This window comes from Lontra canadensis, unplaced genomic scaffold (assembly GCF_010015895.1).
Source record: "Lontra canadensis isolate GAN:19392208 unplaced genomic scaffold, GSC_riverotter_1.0 scaffold45, whole genome shotgun sequence".
In the NCBI taxonomy this organism is placed as follows: domain Eukaryota; kingdom Metazoa; phylum Chordata; class Mammalia; order Carnivora; family Mustelidae; genus Lontra; species Lontra canadensis.
In genome coordinates, this window is record NW_022631039.1 from 10,219,480 (window position 1) to 10,243,603 (window position 24,124).

Here is a 24,124-nt window from a genome sequence, read left to right on the forward strand (position 1 = left end):
AAAAAAATTGTTTAGTGTGGCTGTCTCTAGCTACCTTCATATTTCACTTTTCTTTTATTACAGACTTCCAAAGTAAATGGTTTGTACCAAGTTCCTCCTTTTCTGCATTATCTTTCCTTTCTCACTTTTTAGCAGAAATCAGGAAGCTGGAAGGACGCTTACTCTGAGTGTTTAGCCTGCATCTTGCTCTTGGCACTTTTCCCTGTTAGGACACCTCACCCTCACAACTTGGGTTGCCGGTGTCCAGCCCTGAACCCACTTAGTCTGGTGTACTGTGTTTCTGGTTTGGCAGAATGAACATTTTATAAACAAAATTGTCCCTTGTTTTTTGGGGTTTTTTTGGTGAGGGGGTTCCTTAATGGGTTGTTTATGGCTCTGGATTCTGAGACCAGACCTCAGTGTTCTTAAGCCTTGGTGACGGAAAACAAAGGCGGCCAGAAATCTGCTCCGGAGCCTCCAAGGACGGAAACCCGCCTGCGTGGTGCCGGCCCTGCCGAGAGAGCTTGTTCTTCCAGGGCTGAGCTTCCTCGAGGTGGATGCCAGGTGCTCACACTCCAGATACAGCTGGGGTCTCTACTTCCACAACAGAAGCTTCCCCATCTAAAACCAGTTGTTAAGCGGGGTGGAGAGGGCAAGTCGAGGACCAGGCATGAAGTTTCAACAGAAATCATTCTTCCTATAAGAATTTCTGTAACACCTGTGTATTCAGCAATAAATTCAAATATTACAGATACCACCTCATGATGGGTCGAACTTGCCAGAGTTTTCTTTCCCTGCCCCCACTATACTTCTTTATATTTTCTTTCACGGCAATTACCTTTCATTCACTTATTCAGTGTACTTATTTATTGATCAGACTTTTAAGAACTATTATGTGCCAGGTGGGCACTGGCATTACATAGGTGACTGGGATCAGAAGATGAAGTTCTTGTCCACGAGTAACTCCCAGAAATATTCAGACACTGCCTGTGTTTTCCTCCGAATTGGGTACTACTTCCTAATTATTGCTAGTTCCTGATGGCTGTTCTTTTGTTTTTGATAAATTTGCTTTTTTTAGAGCAGTTTTAGGTTTATAGAAAATTGAGCAGATCTTACCCGGACTTCCTACAGACTCCTCTCTCCCTCACTCAGTGATGAACCAATATCAATATATTGTTGTCAGCTTAAGTCCATAGAAGGTTTACTGTTTGTGTTAACATGAGTTTTGGCAAATGTCTAATGACATATGTTCATCACTACGGTGCCCTTCCCCCCACACACCCTCTTTGGCAGCCGCTGATCTTTGTATTGTCTGTGTAGTTTGCCTTTCCCAGGATGCATTTAGTTAGGATTTCATAGTACAGAGTCTTTTCAAACTGGCTGCTTTTACTAAGCAGTATACATTTTTTTTTTTTAAAGATTTTATTTATTTATTTGTCAGAGAGAGAGAGGGAGAGAGAGCGAGCACAGGCAGACAGAATGGCAGGCAGAGGGAGAAGCCGGCTCCCTGATGAGCAAGGAGCCCGATGTGGGACTCGATCCCAGGACGCTGGGATCATGACCTGAGCCGAAGGCAGCTGCTTAACCAACTGAGCCACCCAGGCGTCCCTAAGCAGTATACATTTATTTAAGCTTGCTGCATGTCTTTCTGGGGCTTAATAGCTTGTTTCTATATTATCCCTGAACAATAGTCAGTTGTACACATGCACTACAGTTTATCCATTCATCTTGGTTGCTTCCAAGTTTTGGCACTGGGAAAAAGCTGCTGTTAACATTCGTGTACTGGCTTTTCTGTGGACAAAAGATTTCAAGTCATTTGGGTAAATACCTAGAAGCCCAGTTACTGGATTGAATGGTAAGACCTCATACCTTTGTAAGAAACTGCCACATTGCCTTGCAAAGTGGCTGTGCCGCTCTGCGTTCCTACCAGTAATGAATGAGAGTTCCTGTTGCTCCACATTCTCAGTGTTTGGTGTTGGCAGTTTTCTGGATTTTAGCCATTCTGATAGGTGTGTAATGGGTGTCTCATTTTAGTTTGCAATTTCCTAATGGTATATGATGTGAAACGTCTTTTCACATGCTTATTTACCATATGTTTATCTTTTTTAATAAGGTGTCTGTTTAGTTCATATTTTAATTGTGTTTGTTTTCTTTTTGTTTTAATGGTTCTTTATGTTTTTTGTCTTTAATATCTATTTGTATATATTTTATCTTTATGTATCTTTTTGTCTTAATGGTTCTTTATGTGTATTTTGAATATAAGTTCTTTATCAGATATGTGCCTTGTAGACATTTTCTCCCAGTCTGGCTTATCTTCTCATTATCTTACGAGTGTCCTTTACAGACCAGCTTTTAATTTTAGAGAGGGGGGAGGAGGGACAGAGGAAGACAGAATCTTAGGCAGGCTCCATTCCCAGCGTAGAGTCCCACATGGGGCTCAGTCTTACAACCCTGAGATCCTGACCTGAGCTGAAATCCAGAGTTAGATCCTTAACCACCTGAGCCACCCAGGGCCCCACAGACTGGTTTTTAATTTTAATGAAGTCCAACTTAACCAGTTTTTTTCTTTCGTGGATTATGCTTTTGATGTTGTCTCTAAAAACTTACTGCTAAATCAAGGTCATATAGATTTTCTCTGATGTTCTTAGAGTTTTATAGTTTTTCATTTTGCATTTAAGTCTATGATAGATTTTGAGTATAATTTTTGTAAAGGTGTAAGGTCAGTGATAGGATCACATGATTTTTATTTTCTTCTTTAGCTTGTTGATGTGATGAATTACCTTGATTGACTTTTGAATGTTGAACCAGTCTTGCATACATAGAATAAATTCCACTGGTCACGGTATATAATTCTTTGCATACATTACTAGAAATTGTTTGCTAGTACCTTGTTGAGGATTTTTGCATCTCTATGAGAGATACTGGTTCATAGTTTGTCTTTCTTGTTTTTGTTTTTGTTTTTGTTTTTAAGATTTTATTTACTCATTTGAGAGAGAGGGAACATTAGCTGGGGAGAAGGAAGGGAGAGAGACAAGCAGACTCCCCACTGAGTGTGAAGCCCAGTGTGGGGCTCAGTCCCAGGACCCTGAGATCATGACTTGAAGTCAGATGCTTTAACCAACTGAGCTAACCCAGGCATCCTTTTCTTGCTGTGTCCTTATCTGGTTTTGGTATTAGGTTAATGGTGGCCTCATAGAATAAATTAGAAAGTGTTCCCTTTGCTTCTATTTCCTGGAACAGATTGTAGAGAACTGGTATCATTTCTCCAAATATTTAAATATTTGGTAGAATGCACCAGTGAAATCATCTGGGCCTGTTGCTTTCTGTGTTTAGATGATTGTTAATTGTTGACTTGATTCCTTTATTAGATTTGGCCTATTCAGATGATCTATTTCTTGTGTGAGTTTTGGTAGATTGTGTCTTTCAAGGACTTGGTCTGTTTAATCTCCGTTATCAAATTTGTGGCATAGCATTCTTTATATTCTTTTAATGTCCAAGGGGATCAGAAGTGATGGCCGCTCTTTCATTTCTTTTTTTTTTTTTTAAGTTTTTATTTATTTATTTGACAGAGATCACAAATAGGCAGAGAGAAAGAGAGAGAGAGGGAAGCAGGCTCCCTTCTGAGCAGAGAGCCCGATGCAGGCTCGATCCCAGGACCCTGGGATCATGACCTGAGCCAAAGGCAGAGGCTTAACCCACTGAACCACCCAGGTGCCCTGCTCTTTCATTTCTGATACGAGTATAGGTTTGGTTCTAGATATTGTGGGTTTGGTTCTAGACCACTACAATAAAGCCAGTCAAATGCATTTTTTGGTTTCCCAGTGCATATAAAAGTTATGCTTATACTTTACGGTGGTCTTTTATGTGTACAATAGCATAACGTCTTTTTAAAAAGTACATACCTTAATTTAAAAATATAGCTTAAAAAATGCTAACCATCATGTGAACTTTCAGTGGGTTGTAATCTTTTTGCTGGAGGAGAGTTTTGCCTCGATGTTGATGGCTGCTGACTGATCGGGGGGTGGCTATTGAAGGTTGGGGTGGCTGTGGCGAGTTCTTAAAATAAGGCAACAGTGAAGCTTGCCACATCAGTTAACTCTTTCACAAATGATTTCTCTGTGGCATGTAGTGCTGTTTGATAGCATTTTGCCCACAGTAGAACTTCTTTCAAAATTGAAGTCAATCCTTCAATCCCTGCTGCTCCTTTGTCAACTTAGTTTTGTTTTGTTTTGTTTTTTAAGATTTATTTATTTATGAAAGAGGGAGCACAAGCAAGGGTAGCAGCAGGCAGAGGGAGAGGGAGAAGCACGCTCCCTACTGAGCAGGGAGCCTGACACGGGGCTCCATCCCAGGACCCTGGGATCATGACCTGAGCCGATGGCAGACCCTTAACCATCTGAGCCACCCAGGCGCCCCTTGTCAATTTAGTTTGTGTAATATTCTAAATCCTTTGTTGTCATTTCAACAGTCTTCACAGCATCTTCACCAGGAGTAAATTCCATCTCAAGAAACTACTCTTTGCTCATTCATAAGAAGCAGATCCTCATCCATTCAAATTTTATCACAAGATTGTAGCAATTCAGTCCCACCTTCACGTTCCACTCTTGATTCCACTTCTCTTGGTGTCTCCACCACATCTTCAGTGACTTCTTCCACCAAAATCTTCAACCCTCAGAGTCATTCATGAGGGTTGGAATCAACTTCTTCCAAGCTCCTACTAATGATATTTTGAAGTTTTCCCATGAATCACAAATGTTCTTAACGATATCTAAGAGGGTGAATCCTTTCCAGAAGGCTTTCAATTTACTTTGCCCAGATCTATTAAAGGGATCACTGTTTATGGTAGTGATAACCTTATGAAATATATTTCTTAAATGATAAGACTTGAAAGTTGAAATGACTCCTTGGTCCATGGGCTACAGAATAGATGTTGGGCTAGCAGGCAGGAAAACAGCATTAATTTCATGGTACCTCTCTATCAGAGCTCCTGGGAAACCAGAGGGCTTGTCAATGAACAGTAGTATTTTGAAAGGAACCTTTTTCTCTGAACAGTAGATCTCAACGGTAGGCTTAAAATATTCTAAACCATAGTGTAAATATGCTGTCATCCAGGCCTTGTTGTTGCATTTACAGAACACAAGCAGAGCTAACTTAGTATAATTCTTAAGGGCCTTAGGATTTTGGGAATGGTAAATGAGCATTGGCTTCAACGTAGTTACTAGCTGCATTATCCCCAGGCAAGAGAGTTAGCCTGTCCTTTGAAGTTTTGAAGCCTGGGATTGACATCTCCTCTTTAGCTATGAAGATCCTGAAAGTCCTAAATGGGATCTTTCTTCTAATATTAGGTTATTTCGTCTACACTGAAAATCTGTAGTTTAGCATAGCCACCTTCATGAGTGATCTGTCCTATCTTCTGGATAACTTGCTCAGCTTCTGTATCAGCACTTGTATTTCTACATCACTGTGTACTTTTATGTTATGGAAACAGCTTCTTCAATTAAACTTCATGAGCCAGTCGGTGCTAGCTTCAAGCTTTTCTTCTGCAGCTTCCTCACTTCTCTGCCTTCCTGGGCTTAGGGAGGGTTAGAGCCTTGCTCCAGATTGGGCTTTTGCTTAGGGGAATGTGGTGGCTAGTTTGATCTTCAATCCAGACCACTAAAACTACCTCCGTATCAGCAAGCAGATTGCTTTCTTTTCTTATCATTTGTGTGTTCACCGGAGTGGCACTTTGAATTTTCTTCAAGAACCTTTTCTTCGGGGCGCCTGGGTGGCTCAGTGGGTTAAGCCTCTGCCTTCAGCTCAGGTCATGATCTCAGGGTCCTGGGATCGAGTCCCGCATCGGGCTCTCTGCTCGGCAGGGAGCCTGCTTCCTCCTCTCTCTCTCTCTGCCTGCCTCTCTGCCTGCTTGTGATCTCTGTCTGTCAAATAAATAAATAAAATCTTTAAAAAAAAAAAAAAAAGAACCTTTTCTTCGTGTTCACCACTCAGCTAACTGTTTTGGTGCAAGAGGGCCTCACTTTCAGCCTATCTTGGCTTTTGACATGCCTTCCTCATTAAACTTAGTCACATCTAGTTTTTTATTTAAAGTCAGAGATGTGTGGATCTTCTTTTCACTTAAACACTTTAAGGCCATTATAGGGTTATTAATTAGCCTGATTTCAATATTGTCTTTGTCAGGGTTTGGGGAAGCTTGAGGAGAGGAAGTGAGGTAGGGGAACTATTGGTTCATGGACTAGTGAGAGCACAACATTTATTAAGTTTGCAATATTATATGGATGAGGTTCATGGTGCCCCAGAACAATTATAATAGTAACATCAAAGATCATTGGTCAGAGATCACCATAACAAATATAATAATAATGAGAAAGCTTGAATAATTTTGAGAGTCTCCAAAATGTGACAGTCACAAAGTGAGCAAATGCTGTTGGGAAATGGCACCAATAGACTTACTTCACATGGGGTTGTCACAGACCTTCCAATTTATAAAAAATGTAATATCCGGAAAGTGTGATAAAGCCAAGCATAATAAAACAAGTTATTCCTATGATTTGTGTCTTTTGTCTTTATCTCTAGGTTAGCCCAGCTGGAGGTTTACCAGGAGTATTTTAAAGAACTAGCTTTTGATTTCGTTGACTTTTCTTTGTTGTTTTCCTGTTTTCATTTGTTCATGCTCTAATTTTTATTAGTTCTTTTCTTTGCTTGCTTTAGTTTAAATTGTTCTTTCTCTTTTTCCTAAATTGGAAGCTCTTATTATTGACTTTATGTCTCTCTTTTCTAATATACACATTGAATGCTATAAATTTCCCTCTAAGTACTGCTTTTGCTGCATTGCACAAACTCCCTTTGAAATGAGGCTTCTTTTGTTCATTTTCTTTATGTAGATTCAAGTTTCTGGCCTATATGATTTTCTCTGGAAGAATCTCAAACTTCAGTTTTCCTCTGATGTCCTTGTTTTTATTCCCTCTACCCCCTCTTGTCTTTAGGTTTCCTTCAAAATCCTTCCAAGTGAAGTCAGATATAAACCCTGTTGAGGGTGATATAAATAGTAAAGTAATTGAGAAGGCAGATAATTCTATAATTTTAGATTTAAATCTCCATTTTTTGTTCTGTGGGGTGTTCTTAATTTTTAGTGGGTCACAGTACCTGTGGTATGACCTTCAGAAGAGTTTCTTAGCCTTCATTTCCCCCTCCCCCCAACTTAACTTGAGACAGGAAGGCTAGAGGGCTAGATTTAGCTAATTGTCCTCCCTCAGTTCAGATAAAGCTTTAGTAAAACAATTTCTCTTGAGGACTAGCCTTCCTTGTACAGGACAGAACAAGAACAGAGCAACACTGGGCGGATTTTAAAATGCTTATTTTCCCCCTCCCCTACCAGAAGCCCCAGGATTTTCTCTAGTCTTCATAGTAAGAACTTGGTGGGGGCTTCTAGCAGTAATAGTCATAAAAGTGTGAGACTCTCCCATAAGACTGAGCACGCTGGAGTATTTAACTCAAGCTGCTCCAGGTTGAGCCTCCAGCAACTATCAGTTACAGTTGCAAAGTTTCTAGCAGTACTGGCCCCAGCATTGGTTTCTGCTGCCAGTAAACTATGATTCTCCATATTGCCGGTCTCTGGTGGCAAATCTTTACCTGTGAACACAATTCTCTAATGAATCTAAGAAGCACTATTGTTTTTTGATTTGTTCAGCTTGTTTCTTGATGTGAATAAGAGAGTGATGATTTCCAAGCTTTTTACATGTTGGAGCAGAAACCAGAAGTACCCCCAGCGGTTCATTTCTAACCAACAGTGAGTGGTTGGTCAGATGTTACCTGTTCTCTAATGGGTGATTCCTGATACAGTTTAACTATAGATTGTCAGTACTTAAACCTGAGGTGTCAAGTATTTTGTTTAATAAAGGGAAAGGCTATGAGGTGGAGGAAAGTAGAGTATACTGTATGTGTTCTTTTTTGATAATAGGAGATGGACAGTTTCTCCTTTGGGGACTCTAGGAATGGGGGAAGAAACATAAGAGGAACACTAAGCTGAGTTTAGGAGAGGTAGGTGTCCATTTGTCTTTTTTTGTAAGTTTTAATGTGAGTTAATTTAAGCTTAAGATGTTTAATTCTGAAACATTTTAAGCATATTAAAGTATAGGAAAGAATACATAGATGTGTATGTATATAAGGAACAAAAAATGTTGAAACAAATGTGGTAGCTAGTTCTAAGTTGACGCCTTGTATGTAGACTTCATTTCCAGAAAACAAGTATTCACCCAAAAAGAAAGCCATATGGGTCTGTTTTGGGGTATTATGCATTATTGGACTGATTTGCTACTCGTGTCTGGATGAACACACCTTACCAAACAGTACTTCTCTTCAGAGCACAGGAAAGCACTAAACTCACCAATCCTGTGAAGCACATATTTAGTTACCACCATACGGCTGAGAATACCGAGGCTCCATGAGGTTACCTGGAGAGAGGAGGTGAAGGAACTTACCAGAGCCTTGTCTGGCACCATTGCATCTTCTTGCAGATGCTCTGACCTTTGCCCAATTTTTGTGCCCCTGAAGTTCTCTGTGGGTGATTACAGTCCAGAGCACCTCACTTTCTGAAAATGCTTTCAGTCTTTTTGCTTTCACAGCACTCCGTTCTTTTCCACCTTCCTTGACCAACCTTTCATCTTAACGAGTTCTTCTTCCTAAACATCTTGTGTTCTGTCCCTGAGAGATCAGCAGTAGCTCCTGGCCTTTTATTACAAAAGAACAATGTCCTTTGGGCAACCTATTCTAGGCCGATACATAAAAGTTCATTTGTTCTGTCTAAAAGGACTCCTCTCCTCTCCAAGAGGGAAAAAAATGTTTAGGTTTGTAGCTACAACTTCTGTTTGACTCAGAGAACTCAACATACTTCTTCATCAACCAGCATAGGATTGACCACCAGAGGAAGATGAAATAACTTTATTCTTCTTCAAAAATAAATAAATAAATAAATAAATAAATAAATAAATAAATTTAATACTGACTGAAGAATTGGTAGGAAATAAACCTGTATCAGAAACCCTAAAAGGGAATGAATGGTCAAGAACACAAGATCTTACCTCTGAAATGCCAGGTCTTTGTGATTAGATTCAGGAGGTACGTTCTTGGCTAGAATTCTGTCTAAGTCATTTTGGGTGCTGTGAATATCAGATCTGGGCATAAAGTGTTCATCTGCCTCTCATTTGTGACACTAATTTTGATGGCCTAGTGAAGGGTTTGTCTGATTTCTTCACTATAAAGTTAATTTTTTTTTCTACTACTGCTACTACTAAATTATGGGGGGAGGCACTTTCAGACTATGCAAATATCTTATTCCTCATCAACATTTGTTCCTTAGATTTAGCATCTGTTAATGAATTTTGCCCAAGCCAGTGTTTACTTGTTATTGAGTGATGGTTTTCTAACTCTAACACTCCCTCCGTGTTTACCATTTGGCACTTGGCGTTTTACTTTTAGCGGGAACCCTGCTTTCTTGCCTCTTTATTGTTGTGGACCTATGGATTCCAAGATTTTTTTCAATGATTTAAAACTTATTACTGGGCACCTGGGTGGCTCAGTGGGTTAAGCCTCTGCCTTCGGCTCAGGTCATAATCTCAGGGTCCTGCATTGGGCTCTCTGCTTGGTGGGGAGCCTGCTTCCTCCTCTCTCTCTCTGCCTGCCTCTCTGCCTACTTGTGATCTCTCTCTGTCAAATAAGTAAATTTAAAAAAAAATTATAACTTATTACCATCCTTAATTACTTTGGTGCTCAAACTGTCCTGTATTTTGGCCAGTAGGAGCTCCTTCAGGCTGACTCTCATCCATTCATTCACTCATTTATTCATTCATTTATTTTTGTGTACTTCCTCACTTTCTTACATAATGGTATGTTCCAGGCTCACTTTGTCTCTTCTCAGGTGTGGAATCAATGGCCATTTTTTTCTGAGGAGTGATACTTCCTTTTATAGTGGAGAACGATATTAGAAGGTACAATTTGAATATTAGGTATGCTCATTGCTATTGAGGTATCATCTTGGTCCTTTCAGCAAACAGAGCTAGGAAATATATACATATATATCATGTATACTGTAAACATACATATACACAAAAACAGATCTATTTATATACATATATATGCATATATACACTTGGACATACAAAAATAACCATATGCACTTATATATTTTGGAAATGTGTATGAACATTGGCTCCCAATAACCTTAACATATTTATATATTTTCTCAATCTATGATATATCTAAAACAGTTCTGGAATTAAAATTTACATCCATTTAATATAACACTGTATATTAATTATACTTGAATTCAAAAAATAGAAAGGAAGTCATGGGTGCCTGGGTGGCTCAGAGGGTTAAGCTCAGGTTGGTGCTCCAGGGTCCTGGGATGGAGTCCCACATTGGGCTTGCTGCTCAGTGGGGAGTCTGCTTCTCCCTCCCTCTGCCCCTATCCCCAGCTTGTGCTTTCTCTCTCTCCCTCTGTGTCAAATAAGTAAATCAAATCTTTAACCAAAAAAAATTTATTTAAAAAATGAGGATCCTGAAGAGATAATTTGCACACCCATGTTTTTATAGCAGCATTACTCACAATAGCCAAGAGGTGGAAAGAACTCAGGTGTCCGTCAACATTTTTTTCCAAGTGATGAATGGATAAATAAAATGTGGAATATCCATACAGGGGAATATTATTCAGTCTTAAAAAGAAAGGAAATTCTGACACATCCTGTAAGGTGGATAAACCTCGAGGACAAGGTACTAAGTAAACCAGTTACAAAAGGAAAAAAGTTGTATCAATTTATAATATATTACAAATTATTTATATTAAATAAAGTATTATTAGAATTATAAAATAATATATTTTGGAATACCCCCTCCAAAAAAAACACTAAAAGGAGTACAAAGTTTATAGGTTTGCCATTCACCCTGTCTACTGATTTTTTTTTTCCTGTGCTGAATATTGTGATAAAATATTGTAGAGACTCAATTGTTTGATTGTGAAGTTTTATTCTAGTAGGCATACTAGTGGATAACCCTGATTTGTAGAGGCTTAATCGTAGATTTTTTCTGGTGGTTCCCTTAGTCCTATGATTTAGTCTTATTCCAAAGGTGTGTCCCTACTGGATGTCAAGGGGAAGTCTGTGGTATTTACCAAGCCTTTCTCACTTGGTGGGACTTGAATTCCCAACTCTGTATTCCTAGTACTGTGTGTCTACTGAGAATCTCTGCTAAACTCCACATCTTTCCAGCTGCTGATTTTCTTAGAGTCTCACCCTACATGTGTGCAATTTAGGTGTTAGCCAAGGATTTGGTAGGAATTTATATACAGATTTTGGGTCTTGCTCCATTGTATAAGTTTATTCTACCATTTATCCATTGTAGTGTTTATAGATGTTTGAGTTGTTTCTGAATTGAAGATACGAATAAAACTGCTATGAACATTCTTGTGCTCGTCTATTGATAAACAAATGTGCTCATTTCTCCTGGGAATATATCTAGGAGTAAAATTGCTAGGTCACAGAGTAGGCAGATTGGTTTATCAGATACTGTCAGTTTTGCCTTTTATGGAATGTTTTATAAATGAAATCATACAATATGTAGCTTTTTTAGTCTGGCTTCTTTCTTTTACTGTATTTTGGAAATTTATCCATGTTGTTCTGTCAGTAGTTAATTTCTTTTTATTATTAGATAGTATTCCATTACATTCTTGAAATGAGTGTTTAGAGCATTTTTTTTTCACCCATTCTTTTCTGATATGCATTTGAAGGCTACAAATCTCCTCTAACTACAGCTTTAGTTGCATCTTACATGTTCTTATATACTATATTTATTATTTCACTTCAAAATAATTTTAACTTCTATTGTGATTTCTTCTTTGACCTGTGGGTTATTTGAAAGTCTGTTTCTTCATTCCCAGTATATGGACATTTTCTGGTTACCCGTCTGTTAATGATTCCTAGTTTAATTTTGCTGTGGTTAAAGAGCATACTCAGTATGATTTCAGTCCTTTGAAATACAGAGAGCCTTTCTTTTGATCCCTTTTTAACATACTGTTTGCTTTAAAAATGAAATTACCAGATACTGTATTCTATATATGTTCACTAGATCAAGTGTATTTATCATTCAGGTCATCTATATCTGTAATGATATTTTTGTCTGCTTTTGTCTCATTTACTAGGAGAAGTATATTGAAGTCTCCTATAATAATTATTGACTTATCTATTTCTTTTTATAATTCAGTTTTAGTTTAAATATGTTGAGACTATGTTAATGATGCATACAAATAAAAAAGTTTTCTATCTTCCAGATGAATTGAACTTTTTCCCATTATGAAATGATTGTTTTTATATCTAATGTTTCTCACCCTCTTTGACTACTTTGCCTTGTTTGGTTTTAATAAGCCTACATCAGCTTTCTTTTGGTTAGTATTTGCTATGTATCTTACTCCATCCTTTTACTCTCTATCCCTGTATTTAAGGTATATCTCTTATAAGCAAAATATAATTGTGTGGTTTTTTTTTAATCCTAACAATCTTTGTCTTTTAATTGGATTATATAGTCCATTTACATTCAGTGTAATTACTTTTTGCTCTATCTGTGGTCACGTCTTCAGTTGACCTCTTTTTGACTGGTTGTTTTTTTCCCTCTCTATTCACTTGGTAGTTAGATGCTTTATTCTTTATTATTTTCATGGCAACCCCAGTGGCATTTTTTCTTATCAAAGTCAGATGCGACTTGGCACTTTATTTTCATCTCAGACTATGAAAGAACTTTGGAACACTATATAATTCTAATGTATAATTTCTGTTTGTCCCACTTGTTTTCATAGGATGTTATAAATCACAGTCAGTGGTAGAATAATTACAGTCTCCATGCAAGACATTAATTAGAACTGTGGTACTACCACTGGCTAAGTCAGAAGCTAGGCATCTGGAGGAATATTGGATGAAATGCTTACCCGATCGTTTTTTGTTTTTTTTGTTTTTGTTTTTGTTTTGCATTGTTCCTCTATGCATGCTGTTACTGGTATAGTACTGACACTGACCAGAGGAGAACACCTCTGACTGCATCTAGGGACTGTGAGTGGGCAGCTACTGAGGGCTATTCTTAGAGGCGGGCAAAGCCTTTCAAGTTTAGTCACATGTTCATGGTTGCTAATCTGCCTCTGTACTAATTCAGTACTGGTGACTCTAATCTGTAGGATACACACTTGTGTATTTAACATATCCCATCTGCGTGTAGTTTCCTTTTGCTTCCATCATATTTTCTCCTTATCACATTTGATATTTTGAGAATTGTCAGAAAAAAATGTACCCTTTTTCTAACTACATTTTTGGTCAGATTTACTTTAATTCATAGCGTGTAACTTTAGGTCCACAATAGGTTGGCTTCCACCTTGTCATTTTTTGTCTGATTCCACTTGAAATAACATGGAGGAAGTAATGTGTAACTCAGTCAATGCTCTGTGCTTTCTGGAAATAGAGTATTCTGATTATCCATGATTGAATATAAATGGAAATATGTATGCCTACACATTTAGCACCTGTTCTATGCTGCTCATGTCCATTAATACTCTCCATTTGGTTTGTCTAAATTTATACCATGAATTGATGAAGAATTATCTAGTAGAAAATATATTAATAGTCCAATGACTAATCTATACTTCAAATGAAAACTTTCTATGTGTTCTTATCAGTAATACTCTCTAATTTTATTTAACTGGTTAAAAGTCCATTCTGATTATTGACGAAATTCATATCTTTATATAGTATTGTCCAAATTTTTGGACATGTTTGTTCATAGCTCCTAAAATTGGAGTGATATCACTGTCAGCTATTTGTATGAATTTTAGGGAAAAACTGATGGTAGACATTGACTTTTAGCAATGTCAAGTTCATGATTTTGAAATATGTATATATTTAAATTACTTTAATATTGCCATTTAAGAATGTAATTTACTCAGACTGAGTCATATTACTGTACTTACTACGTGTTTCTTCCCAGAATGTTTACTCAGAACCTAAAAGGGAAAAAGGAAATGGTTGATCCAGTACATACAGTGCTATGATTTCTGAGACCAGCACATTGGTTCCTGTTTGGGTGTGTATTTAGTTCTGCTCCGTTAGAATCTGGGCTGTGCTCCACCCTCTCCTTGAAAAAAATTTTTTTCTTCTCAAATGTAATTTATGAAAAATTAGGTTACAGGGCTAGGAGTAAATAAACGTGTGTGATGCCACATTTTAGACATAAAGTAACACTTGCTGTATTTAAGAATAAACTTCTGTAGAGTGAACATAAAGGCTGTTTTCATTTTCTGCTTCAAGATACACTTTTGGCAGCTCCCAAAATCACAGTAAAGATGTTTTCTAATCCTTCTTTTGACCAAGGACTGCTGCTGCCATAAAGTCAGCATTTAAATTCCACGAACTGTGAGGGACAGGAATAACAAGGATAAGGTCAGGTGTTCCGTTCCTGCCCACAGAGTGAATGGGCTGTTTCAGTGAGCCTTTCCACCAAGCCGCCTGAAGGGAGAAAACCGCCCCGCGCGGGAGGGGCCTCAGGGCCTGAGCACCAGGTTGGGCAGTGCTGCCTTTCACCCAAGAGCCGAGAGAGCCGCACTAGCACATGCTTTTGTTTTGGCAACATGCTTCCCAGAGATCCACATTATACAAGGTTGTAGTGATAAAGTTCATGATGGTTTGGGAGGAAAAATGAGTGCCTTGAATGTAGCCTGAATCACTGTGATTTAAGCACAATTATTTTTAGACTTTTTTTAAGAAGTAGATCTGACTTGCCAAGAATGGAGTGCTTAATTTTCAAGTAATTGAAGTGGAGATTTTGTTGCTGTTGTTTTTCATCTCCAGCCAGGAGTTATTTATGGATTTAAAATGGATGTGAAAGTAACTCAGACTATTTCAGTATCTGAAATCACTAAATGATAAAATGATGTATTAATATAATTATATTCTTGGTCATGTGAAGGCTTCCTTTGTGAAGAACTCTGATTTGTTTCATGTTGAGCTTTAGGAGAACTTAATTATGGGAGAAATGAAGTCGGTGTCATTCAGGATGGAGAGTGGGTATCTTAATACCTTGGTGTGGTGGGGTGAATGCTGGGGATGTGCACGCCCTCACTCTCAGGTTTATGCAGCGGGCTGTTCTGTTAGACGTTCCTAGAACCACAGGCCGCTTAGGGACTTATAGGTTATGTACCTATAACCTAATGAGGAGACTCTCTGCCCCCATCATGCCATGGTTATTTTAAGCAGCGTTGTTCACAGTGGGCTTCGTGCTGAGGAGTTGGTTTATCTGGGACGCCATGGGGACTGGGGAAATGACCTGGTACAGTTGATTTTGAGGGATCCGTGGCATCCCTGAGGAAGAGGGTCTGGAAGAGAACAATCTGGGAGTCAAGAGAAATGATAAGAGCTCGAGGGGCAAGACCTAAGAGGTGCAAGTGGTGGGTTTGAATGTCCAAGTGGTGGGGGACAGACTAGGGAGCCTCTTTCCCCACCCCTCATGGGACAAATGATTGGGCTCACAGAGACTTCAGAAGCCATTCCCACATACATTCTCTCCCAGGCAGGGAAGGGCCGGCACATTTGTTGCTCAAGGAAGCAGGATGAGTAAGGGGCGTGATTTCACCCTAGAGGCTGGCGCAGGTGATGACACACATGCACAAGGGAATGAGTCTTTGTTTTTGAGTGTGACATATGGGTGAAGTGTCAACCCCAAGTGACCGGCTGTGAGCTGGCAGCCAACAGCTGGGATTGGAGAATATGGGGTAAATTCACTTTTAGACATGTTGAATGTGAGGTACCTAATGAGACATCCAGGTGGACATGTTCAGGAAGAGGCTGAATTTCTTAGTCTGAAGATGGGGTAGGGGGACGAGACTGGCCATTGAGAGTCCATGTGTCCTTTTTTTTTTTTTTTTAAGATTTTTATTTATTTATTTGACAGATAGCGAGACAAGAAACACAAGCAGGGGGAGTGGGAGAGGGAGAAACAGGCTTCCCGATGAGCAGGGAGCCCAATATGAGGCTCGATCCCAGGAACCTGGGATCATGACCTGAGTCTAAAGCAGACACTTAACAACTGAGCCACCCAGGCGCCCCGAGAGTCACATGTCTTGACTCTTTCTAAAACGGAGCACCATAGTATCATCTGTGTAAAGGTGATAGCTGAAGTCACAGTCTAGTTGGTATTCTTTCTCTTTCCCTGTACCTACCACAGTCTTAATTTTAATTCTTCATCTGGAGCATTTCAGTTTACCCAAGGAATTCCTACCAAACTGTGGGAGGATCTACCCAACACATTTTGTTACACATATGGTCTGGTGATTGTTCCAAATGATGCTGTTTGAACACATATGGTCTGGTGGTTGTTCCAATATGATACTATTTTTTCCAGTTCTTAGTTATCAGACCCATTTGGTTCCTATAGATAAGTGAACAGGGAGAGGCTCTTGTTCACCTTTATCAGAGTTTAGGAGCAGAGATGCATCACACTGTCTCAAACTGCAAGAGATGTACTTTGGAAATCAAATGGTTGTCTTGCTCCTTTTGGAGTAAAGCTCAATTCTGGAACATTCTCCATATGACTGTACTTGTTTCAAAGAATTGATATAGTCCCTGGAGATATGAGGCAGAGCACTGTCCTTGCTGCATTTTCCCATGGTATTAATATTTTCCAAAATGATATAAGAACTAATACGAGAAAAAATAACCTTTATCTTTTATGCCTGACATATAATCAGATTACTCTGGGGATTAGATAAAAATAAGTCATTTGTTCCTATAGTTAGTTACTATAATGACCATGATAATCTTGTATAAGAGAATTTAAAAATTAAATCAGATAAATAGATTCAGCTTAGGGAATGAGAAAATATAGAAAGCATGATATGAATTTGAAGACAAAGTTGGCATTCTTTGGATGAACGGTGTTGTAGAGTAAGTTTGCTAGGTCCTGGGTCCCTCTGGCATCAGCCCAACCACGGGCATGCAGTTGGTACTTCTTACATGCCAGGGCCTGATGCTTCCAGGCACCGGAGGCCAGCAGTAGATTGTGCTTCATTCCATTATTTTACTTTGTTTAATATCTTTACAAAATGCACACAGTGACTTTTCCCCTTAACATGTGGTTTTCTTCACAGGCCATGTTCTCATAGAGATTTCAAGTACCCACAAGAAACTCAATGAGAGTCTTGATGAAAATGTATGTAAACTATTTTTATACTTATAAAATAAAATATATTTAATTTCTAAATTATGTTGCTTAATGTCTCAAATCTGGTGTGACTTTTTAATTGCTTTTGTTAACAGTTCAAAAAATTCCATAAAGAAATTATACATGAGCTGGAGAAGAAGATAGAACTTGATGTAAAATACATGAATGTGAGTACATGGTTTTTTCCACCTCCATGTTTGGAGGTGGGTATGGATCATGGGGGCCTGGCGTTCTGGAAGGCTGGGCCCGCCTGATCTCTGAGCCGGAGGAGAACTTTCTCTCACTGTTTATCCAGCAGCAGAAAACATGGACAGAGCTTAGTGTTGAGTATATACCCAGAAGGCATGAAACTGACAAGGTCCCTTGGAGCTGGGTGCCCTGTTTGCTTTAACACCTGGGATCTTTATTAAAAAGCAGAGAGGAAAATATTGCAAGGAATCCTCCTGCTTCTAGAAAGCATTGTTTTCAAAGAACACGAGTATAGGGACAACATCTGCATCTGTATTAGTGTAGCTGCAGCTGTTGCTTTCACAAACCAGCACTTCAGGTTGCGGGATGTGGGTGGGAGAACACCATCTAGGGCTCCCCGAGGCTCCCAGGTCCATTCAGCAGAGACTGCTCCTGTGTGGTGTCCCTTGCCTATCACCAGGTATTGATGACTCCAGCTGTTTTCTTCTTCTGCCTGACCCTCCAGCCGTGTCACATGGCTCTTTCCATCTCTCTTATCTGCTATAGAATAGCTGCTTTCTTTGCCATTCAGAGTCCCCTTCTCATCAAGACTCCCATGCAGCAGTAAGCAGCGTAGTTACCCCGAAATCACCCCACTGCCCCTGTGTGCCTGTGCTCTGTGTACTCTGGAGGAAGGTGGCAGGATAGGCGACAGCGGCTGAGGGGGATGTAATGGCAGGCATTTTCCATACATTATCAGATTTTTATCCCTACAGAAATGCCATAATGTAGCCATTCTTATCCTCACTATACAGATTAAAGGGAAAACATGAACTTTAGAGAAATAAATAGTTGCTGAGATCACACAGGAAGTGAAGGATTTCACCAGAATTCTAACCCAGGTCTGTGAAGCTCCAAAAACACCTTGCTACACAGCACCCACGATAATCTGAAGTGCTTGCACTTGTTCATTCTGTTTTTTAAAATTGTAAATCATAAAACAGAAGCATGTGACTTAATATTGTTTTTTTAATTCATCAAAGCACTTAACGTTCAGTGTCCTAAAAAATTTGAGAAAACAAGGAATAAAAGAAAAGACGTTCTTTTCTTCTAAGAGCTCCCCTTGGGGTCAGTGGCCCCTTGTATGAACAGGGGACTTTAGGTCAGACAAAGCTACATGCTGACGGGAGGGAGCGGTATGAGGTGAGGGCGTGCAGGGCGACGCCCAGTGGAAATGTCAGCCTCTGTAACTGCCCAGCAGCTGCGGTGGTGCTGCACTCAAATCAGCACAACGTTTAACTTACAGGCAACTCTCAAAAGATACCAAACGGAACACAGGAATAAATTAGACTCTCTGGAGAAGTCTCAAGCAGAGTTGAAGAAGATCAGAAGGAAAAGTCAAGGAGGACGAAATGCACTCAAATACGAACACAAAGAAATTGAGGTGATCTCTTCAGCACTATTTTATTTTGTTGACAATTTGTACAATATACAGGGATGCTTACTTAGCTCAGTCGGCTTATATTTCATCCACTCACAGCTGTGCTGCTGTTGAAGTTAAAAATGAGCATATTTTACTTGGTCTGAGCTGAAGGCTACAGAGTTTTCCAGAGTTAATAATTAGCCTCCTAAAAACATTGGCATTTTCGGGGGCGCCTGGGTGGCTCAGCGGGTTAAAGCCTCTGCCTTCGGCTCGGGTCATGATCCCAGGGTCCTGGGATCGTGTCCCACATCGGGCTCTCTGCTCAGCAGGGAGCCTGCTTCCTTCTCTCTCTCTGCCTTCCTCTCTGCCTACTTGTGATCTCTGTCAAATAAATAAATAAAATCTTTAAAAAAAAAAAAAAAAAAAAAAAACATTGGCATTTTCTCCTGATTTGGGGGCGGTGGGGGGGAGGTGTTGGTAAGAGATGTGCCATGATTAGCATTACTCTCCCCATGTTACAGATGAAGAAAATGGGGCTTAGGCCAAGTCATGTGGTTGTTACTTAGAACTAGGGATTAAATTTGAACTTTCTGGTTTCAAAGTCCTTGATTTTCCAATAGAACACAATCTTATCCCTGAAGTATGAAGTAATATTTTGTGCAGATTGCCCAGCGCAGAATGTAAGGCCTTTGGCAACGTCCTTCCACACATGAGTCAGGAATCTTAATGAGAATGGTGATACCTGCTCAGGTCAGGTTACAACTTTGTTATTTTATCTCATGTTTATCTGCATTTAGTGTTTACTCCATTTCAAAATAAACCAAGTGTAAAGATGGCACAAGATAAATGTCTGGCTGTTCAGCTATTTGATTCCTCATGACATACTTGTATAATTATTATTTATTTTCCTAGTATGTAGAAACCGTTACGTCTCGCCAGAGCGAAATCCAGAAATTTATTGCAGATGGTTGCAAAGAAGCTCTACTTGAAGAGAAAAGGCGCTTCTGCTTTCTGGTCGACAAACACTGTAGCTTTGCAAATCACTTACATTATTATCATTTACAGGTGGGTTTGTGACAGCAAGTTTTGTTGCATTATTAATAATTTAATTTCGTATTCAAACGCCCTTGGGATGCTTCACTTTCCACATGTGTCTCAATGTAAAGCGGTGGGCCTAGTTTGCCGATGAGAAGAGATGCCAAAAAAAAAAAGACCTCTTGGCCCATATGGTTATGTAAACTTTCAGAAATGTGGATGAAATGATTAAATATTGTTTATAAGATTAATTTGGTAGTATGTGTTTAGAATCTTTCATAAAATAATGCTTAATAATCGAGAATTAGTACTTTTTTCTTTTCTCACCTACGAGTCCGCTTTTCTCAGACTCTTTCTAATGCATCCTCAGCTCAGTGCTTCACCAGAGCCATGGGAGGAGGCCCAGGCCCAGGCCCACCCCACCTGGGTAGTTTGAGTGTCTGCCTTGGGCGTCCATGCACAGAGGTGTCCCTGGAAGTTCTGTCCCAGCTGCAGACCCACTCACAGCATCAGGACAGTTGTGGTTCCTTTTTCATTCCTCTTTAAGGTGTTTCCTCGTGATCTCATCACCTGTGGAACTGGCTTTACTGCCCTCCTTCGAGCACACGTGGTTGTGAGGTTTTACCCCCAGGAATCATTACAAGATACATGTTACTTTCCTTCCGTTTTTTTTTTATTATTATAAATTTTATTAGGCCTGTATAAGCATCTAAAACTAGCATTGAGTGAAGTCAAATATTCATTGTTATTTATAATAATTGAGGGAGTACTCCATGGTAGAAGCTTCCTAAGAGCTTGAAAATAAGGCAGCTTCCTCTTTTTCAGGGGAAAAAAACTTGGCCTTGTGTGTACCCATCGGTCATCTGTTACACATTCCATAAAGTTTTGCAACTTTAAGGACCATTCATCTACCAAATCTAAAGCCCTAAGATCTAACATTGTTACAGGAAAGGAAAGAATTGCGGTATTGGACGATCACTTTGTACTCAGTTCACCGGTGTCCGTTTCCATGGTGAGGGTGTCCTGCTGGACAGGGTCATAAGTTAAGTGACCCTGAAGCTCTTCCTGTGGCCTAGCCCTGCCAGTGATGGGGTGCTAACTCTGTCGCAAGGCAACCTGGCCTATTTGCAGAGAGCTCCAGTTGGTGGCAGATGCTTATGCTTAACCTTGGATTCCAGTTACTCTTTTTAGCAACAAAATCCACTTCTTTTCTCCACTGGAAGAGTCTTCACCTCTCTGAAACCCACTTCTGTGCCTTACCTTTTTCTGGCGCCAGCATCCTAGTCCTTTTAGTGGCTCTTTGGACAAAGCAGGCCCAAGCAATCAGCGTGTCAGGGCTACAGTCCAAGGCCATCAGTGGTTTGGGGTGAGGGTTTTGCCCTCTCTTAGGTGTGGGAGGAAGAAAACACTGATCAGCATCTCTGGGGCCACTCGGGAAACAGTGGGGCTTGATAAGATTGCTCAACCCTTCCATTTTCCCGTTTGAGCTCTTTCTGTGTCAGTCTCCAGCTCTGCCTTCACTCCGAGGGAGAGGGCAGCTCGTGTAGAATGGGGGCCCATAGCTCGCGCAGCAAATAGCACGGGGCGGAAGCTCATAGATGGCTAAGTGCTCCCTGAATTTGACACAGAGCTCTCACACTTCTGGTGGCAAGCCAGTAAAACATAATCACTAATATTTGACGTGACTTTTCTCAGCTCCTTGAACAGTACACATTTGTGTTTTGTTGTGTTTCCCTCTGATTCGCAGTCTGCAGAATTACTCAATTCCAAGCTGCCCCGGTGGCAGGAAACCTGTGGTGACGCTACCAAAGTGCCTGAGAAGATCATGAATATGATCGAGGAAATAAGGACCCCGAGCTCCACCCCCGTGTCCGGGACGCCCCAGCCCTCACCGATGATCGAGAGAAGCAGCATGGTAGGGATGGGTTCTCTCCGAGATTTCAGTTGTGTGTTTACTGACCGGACTGGGGCCAAATTTGCACAAAGGATGAAGGCGTTCAGTGGTGGCAGTCACAGGTCCTTCCCTCTTCTAGGGCCTCCCTTGTCTCACCCTGATCCCCTTACCTTCAGATTTGACATTAGCTGAGCAGTGCTCAGCACTGCGTAGTGCTATGTCCAACTCTATTATCCTTGTTTTGGAAATGTTATTGTTACTGTTTTTAATTGTAAGGATTCTAACTTCATAAGTTTATCGCCAGGGAAGGAGGCATAGGTGTCTTAGAAAATAACTAGCAAAAGTCTGGTGCCATTCATCACGACATAAGGCACTTCAGAAAAAAGTAGCCACCAAAGTATGTAAGGTAATGAAATCAAACACTGTAGTTTGCCGCTCCTTGAACCTTGGCTTTATTACTTTTTGCAGACATGGAAATTTGGCTCCTGTGCATAGTTTATACACATGGGTCCACCCTAATCTCTGAAATGAAAGCAAAGATGCTAAAGGCCAGTCGACAACCTACAGAATAGATCCATAACCGCATGGGGAATAAGAGAAGGGGCTGTCAGTGGGCCAGAAACGAGTATCAAAGAGAGAAAGGCAAGATCAGTGTGTGGAGAATCAAGAGAAAAGCAAATCTCAGCCCCAAGCACCTGCAGGGCAAGACTGTAGCAGAGGGCAGAGCAGTGAGCTCAGAGCCAGTGAGTGTAAGAGAGGGCGGAGAATGGCATGTCGTGTTCCTGTATGTGGTCGGTTCTAGATGATTCACATCCTCTAAGCTGCTCAGTTTCTTCCTCCTGTCCCAACCAGTAGGCAACAGGGGCTTTTGTCCACTGGCTGAAACTGTGTTTCTGCAGAAGAGGCCAGGCACCTTCCTGGCTGTGTCTTCTCTGTCCCCACCTACCTCACTGCAGGTAGTCTGCAATAACGAAAGTAGGCGGTATACAGACTAGGATAAATAGGCAAAAGAATAGGCAATGCTGTACAATACAGAGATGGACAGATAACCAGGAATCCCTGAACAAGTGAGGAAAACCAATATCATGAAAAGACACACTGAAAGAAGAAACGGGAGTAACCAATATTGGAGGCAATAGAGGCAGTAGGGCAGAGGAGAAATCTTAAAGAAATGAAAAGATACTATGTCCCCAGAGGAGAATCAGCTAAATATTTTGGAAGTTAAAAATGGATTATTATTCACAATTGAAATGTCTGGGATTTGCTCCAGCATATTCCAGGCACAAGGGAAGATGGGTGTAGCATATACGAAACAATATTGGCCATGAATTCTTAATTGTTGGAGCTGGGTGTTGGGTACAGGGAGATTTATTGTGCTGTTCTTTCTCCTTTATACATTCTTGAAATTTTTCTAAAATAGCTTTTTAAAATTTTCCTTCCCCTTCCCCCCCCTTCCACAAAGAACATAAAACAAGAAAACCTCCACACCAATGGATGGGCTCATTAACGGAATGGAACTGCTTGGGAAATTAATCCAAAGAGCTCTCCCAAAACACAGAACAAAAACAGAGAGAGGATATAAACATAACGTTAGACAGATTGGAGATACCCAATTGCCTTCTCACAATCATCTCCAGATGTCTAATGGGGATCTCAAACTCAACTTGTCTAAAACCAGATGACTGATTTTCTTACTCTAAACAGGCTCCTCTAGTCTTCCCCATCCAGAAGATGGCAGCTCCATCCTTCCAGTAGCTTGGGCACAAATGTGGACTTCTCTCCCTCTCTCTCCCCACTCCCTGCCTCCTCCCCCGACCCCACAGCCAAACCCTGGGCATGTCCTGTTATTTCCACCTTCACAGCATATCCAAGTCCAGCCACTTCTCACCCCTCCACTGCCCTGACTATGGTCCTTGCAGAGATTACTGTAGTTGACTCTGCCTCGTCTTTAACACAGCAGCCACAGTGAGCCTGGACAAATGGGAAAAAAACAAAACCTTAAGAGATTGTGGTCAAGTTGCAGAAGAGGCTAGAGAGAAATTTCTAAAAACTTCCAGAGAGGGGGGAAAAATAGATTAACTTAGAAAAGAGAACACCACTGGTACCAGATTTCTTTTTATCAAAACAAGATGTTAGAAATCAGTGGAGCAATGCACTCAAAATTCCTTAGAAAAGTTATTTTAAACATAGAATCCTAGGGCACCTGGTGGCTCAGTTGGTTAAGTATCTGCCATCAGCTCAGGTCATGATCCCAGGGTCCTGCTTCACAGGGAGTCTGCTTATCTCTCTGCTCTGCCTCCCACTCATTCTCTCAATCTCTCTCTCTCAAATAAATAAATAAAATCTTCTTTAAAAGATGGATGAATGTAGAATCCTGTAGCTAA

At 40.3% G+C, this 24,124-nt stretch overlaps 1 protein-coding gene across 1 annotated transcript in view; it reads left to right on the forward strand.

Annotated features, from left to right (window-relative positions):
- Nucleotides 1-24,124, forward strand: part of BAIAP2L1 (BAR/IMD domain containing adaptor protein 2 like 1) — a 90,143-nt gene that overhangs the window by 48,682 nt on the left and 17,337 nt on the right. Inside the window, exons 4-8 of the mRNA XM_032872681.1 lie at nucleotides 17,147-17,208; nucleotides 17,316-17,387; nucleotides 18,695-18,832; nucleotides 19,724-19,876; nucleotides 21,594-21,761. Coding sequence (XP_032728572.1) covers nucleotides 17,147-17,208; nucleotides 17,316-17,387; nucleotides 18,695-18,832; nucleotides 19,724-19,876; nucleotides 21,594-21,761 — 593 coding nt within the window. The remainder of the gene's footprint in view (nucleotides 1-17,146; nucleotides 17,209-17,315; nucleotides 17,388-18,694; nucleotides 18,833-19,723; nucleotides 19,877-21,593; nucleotides 21,762-24,124) is intronic.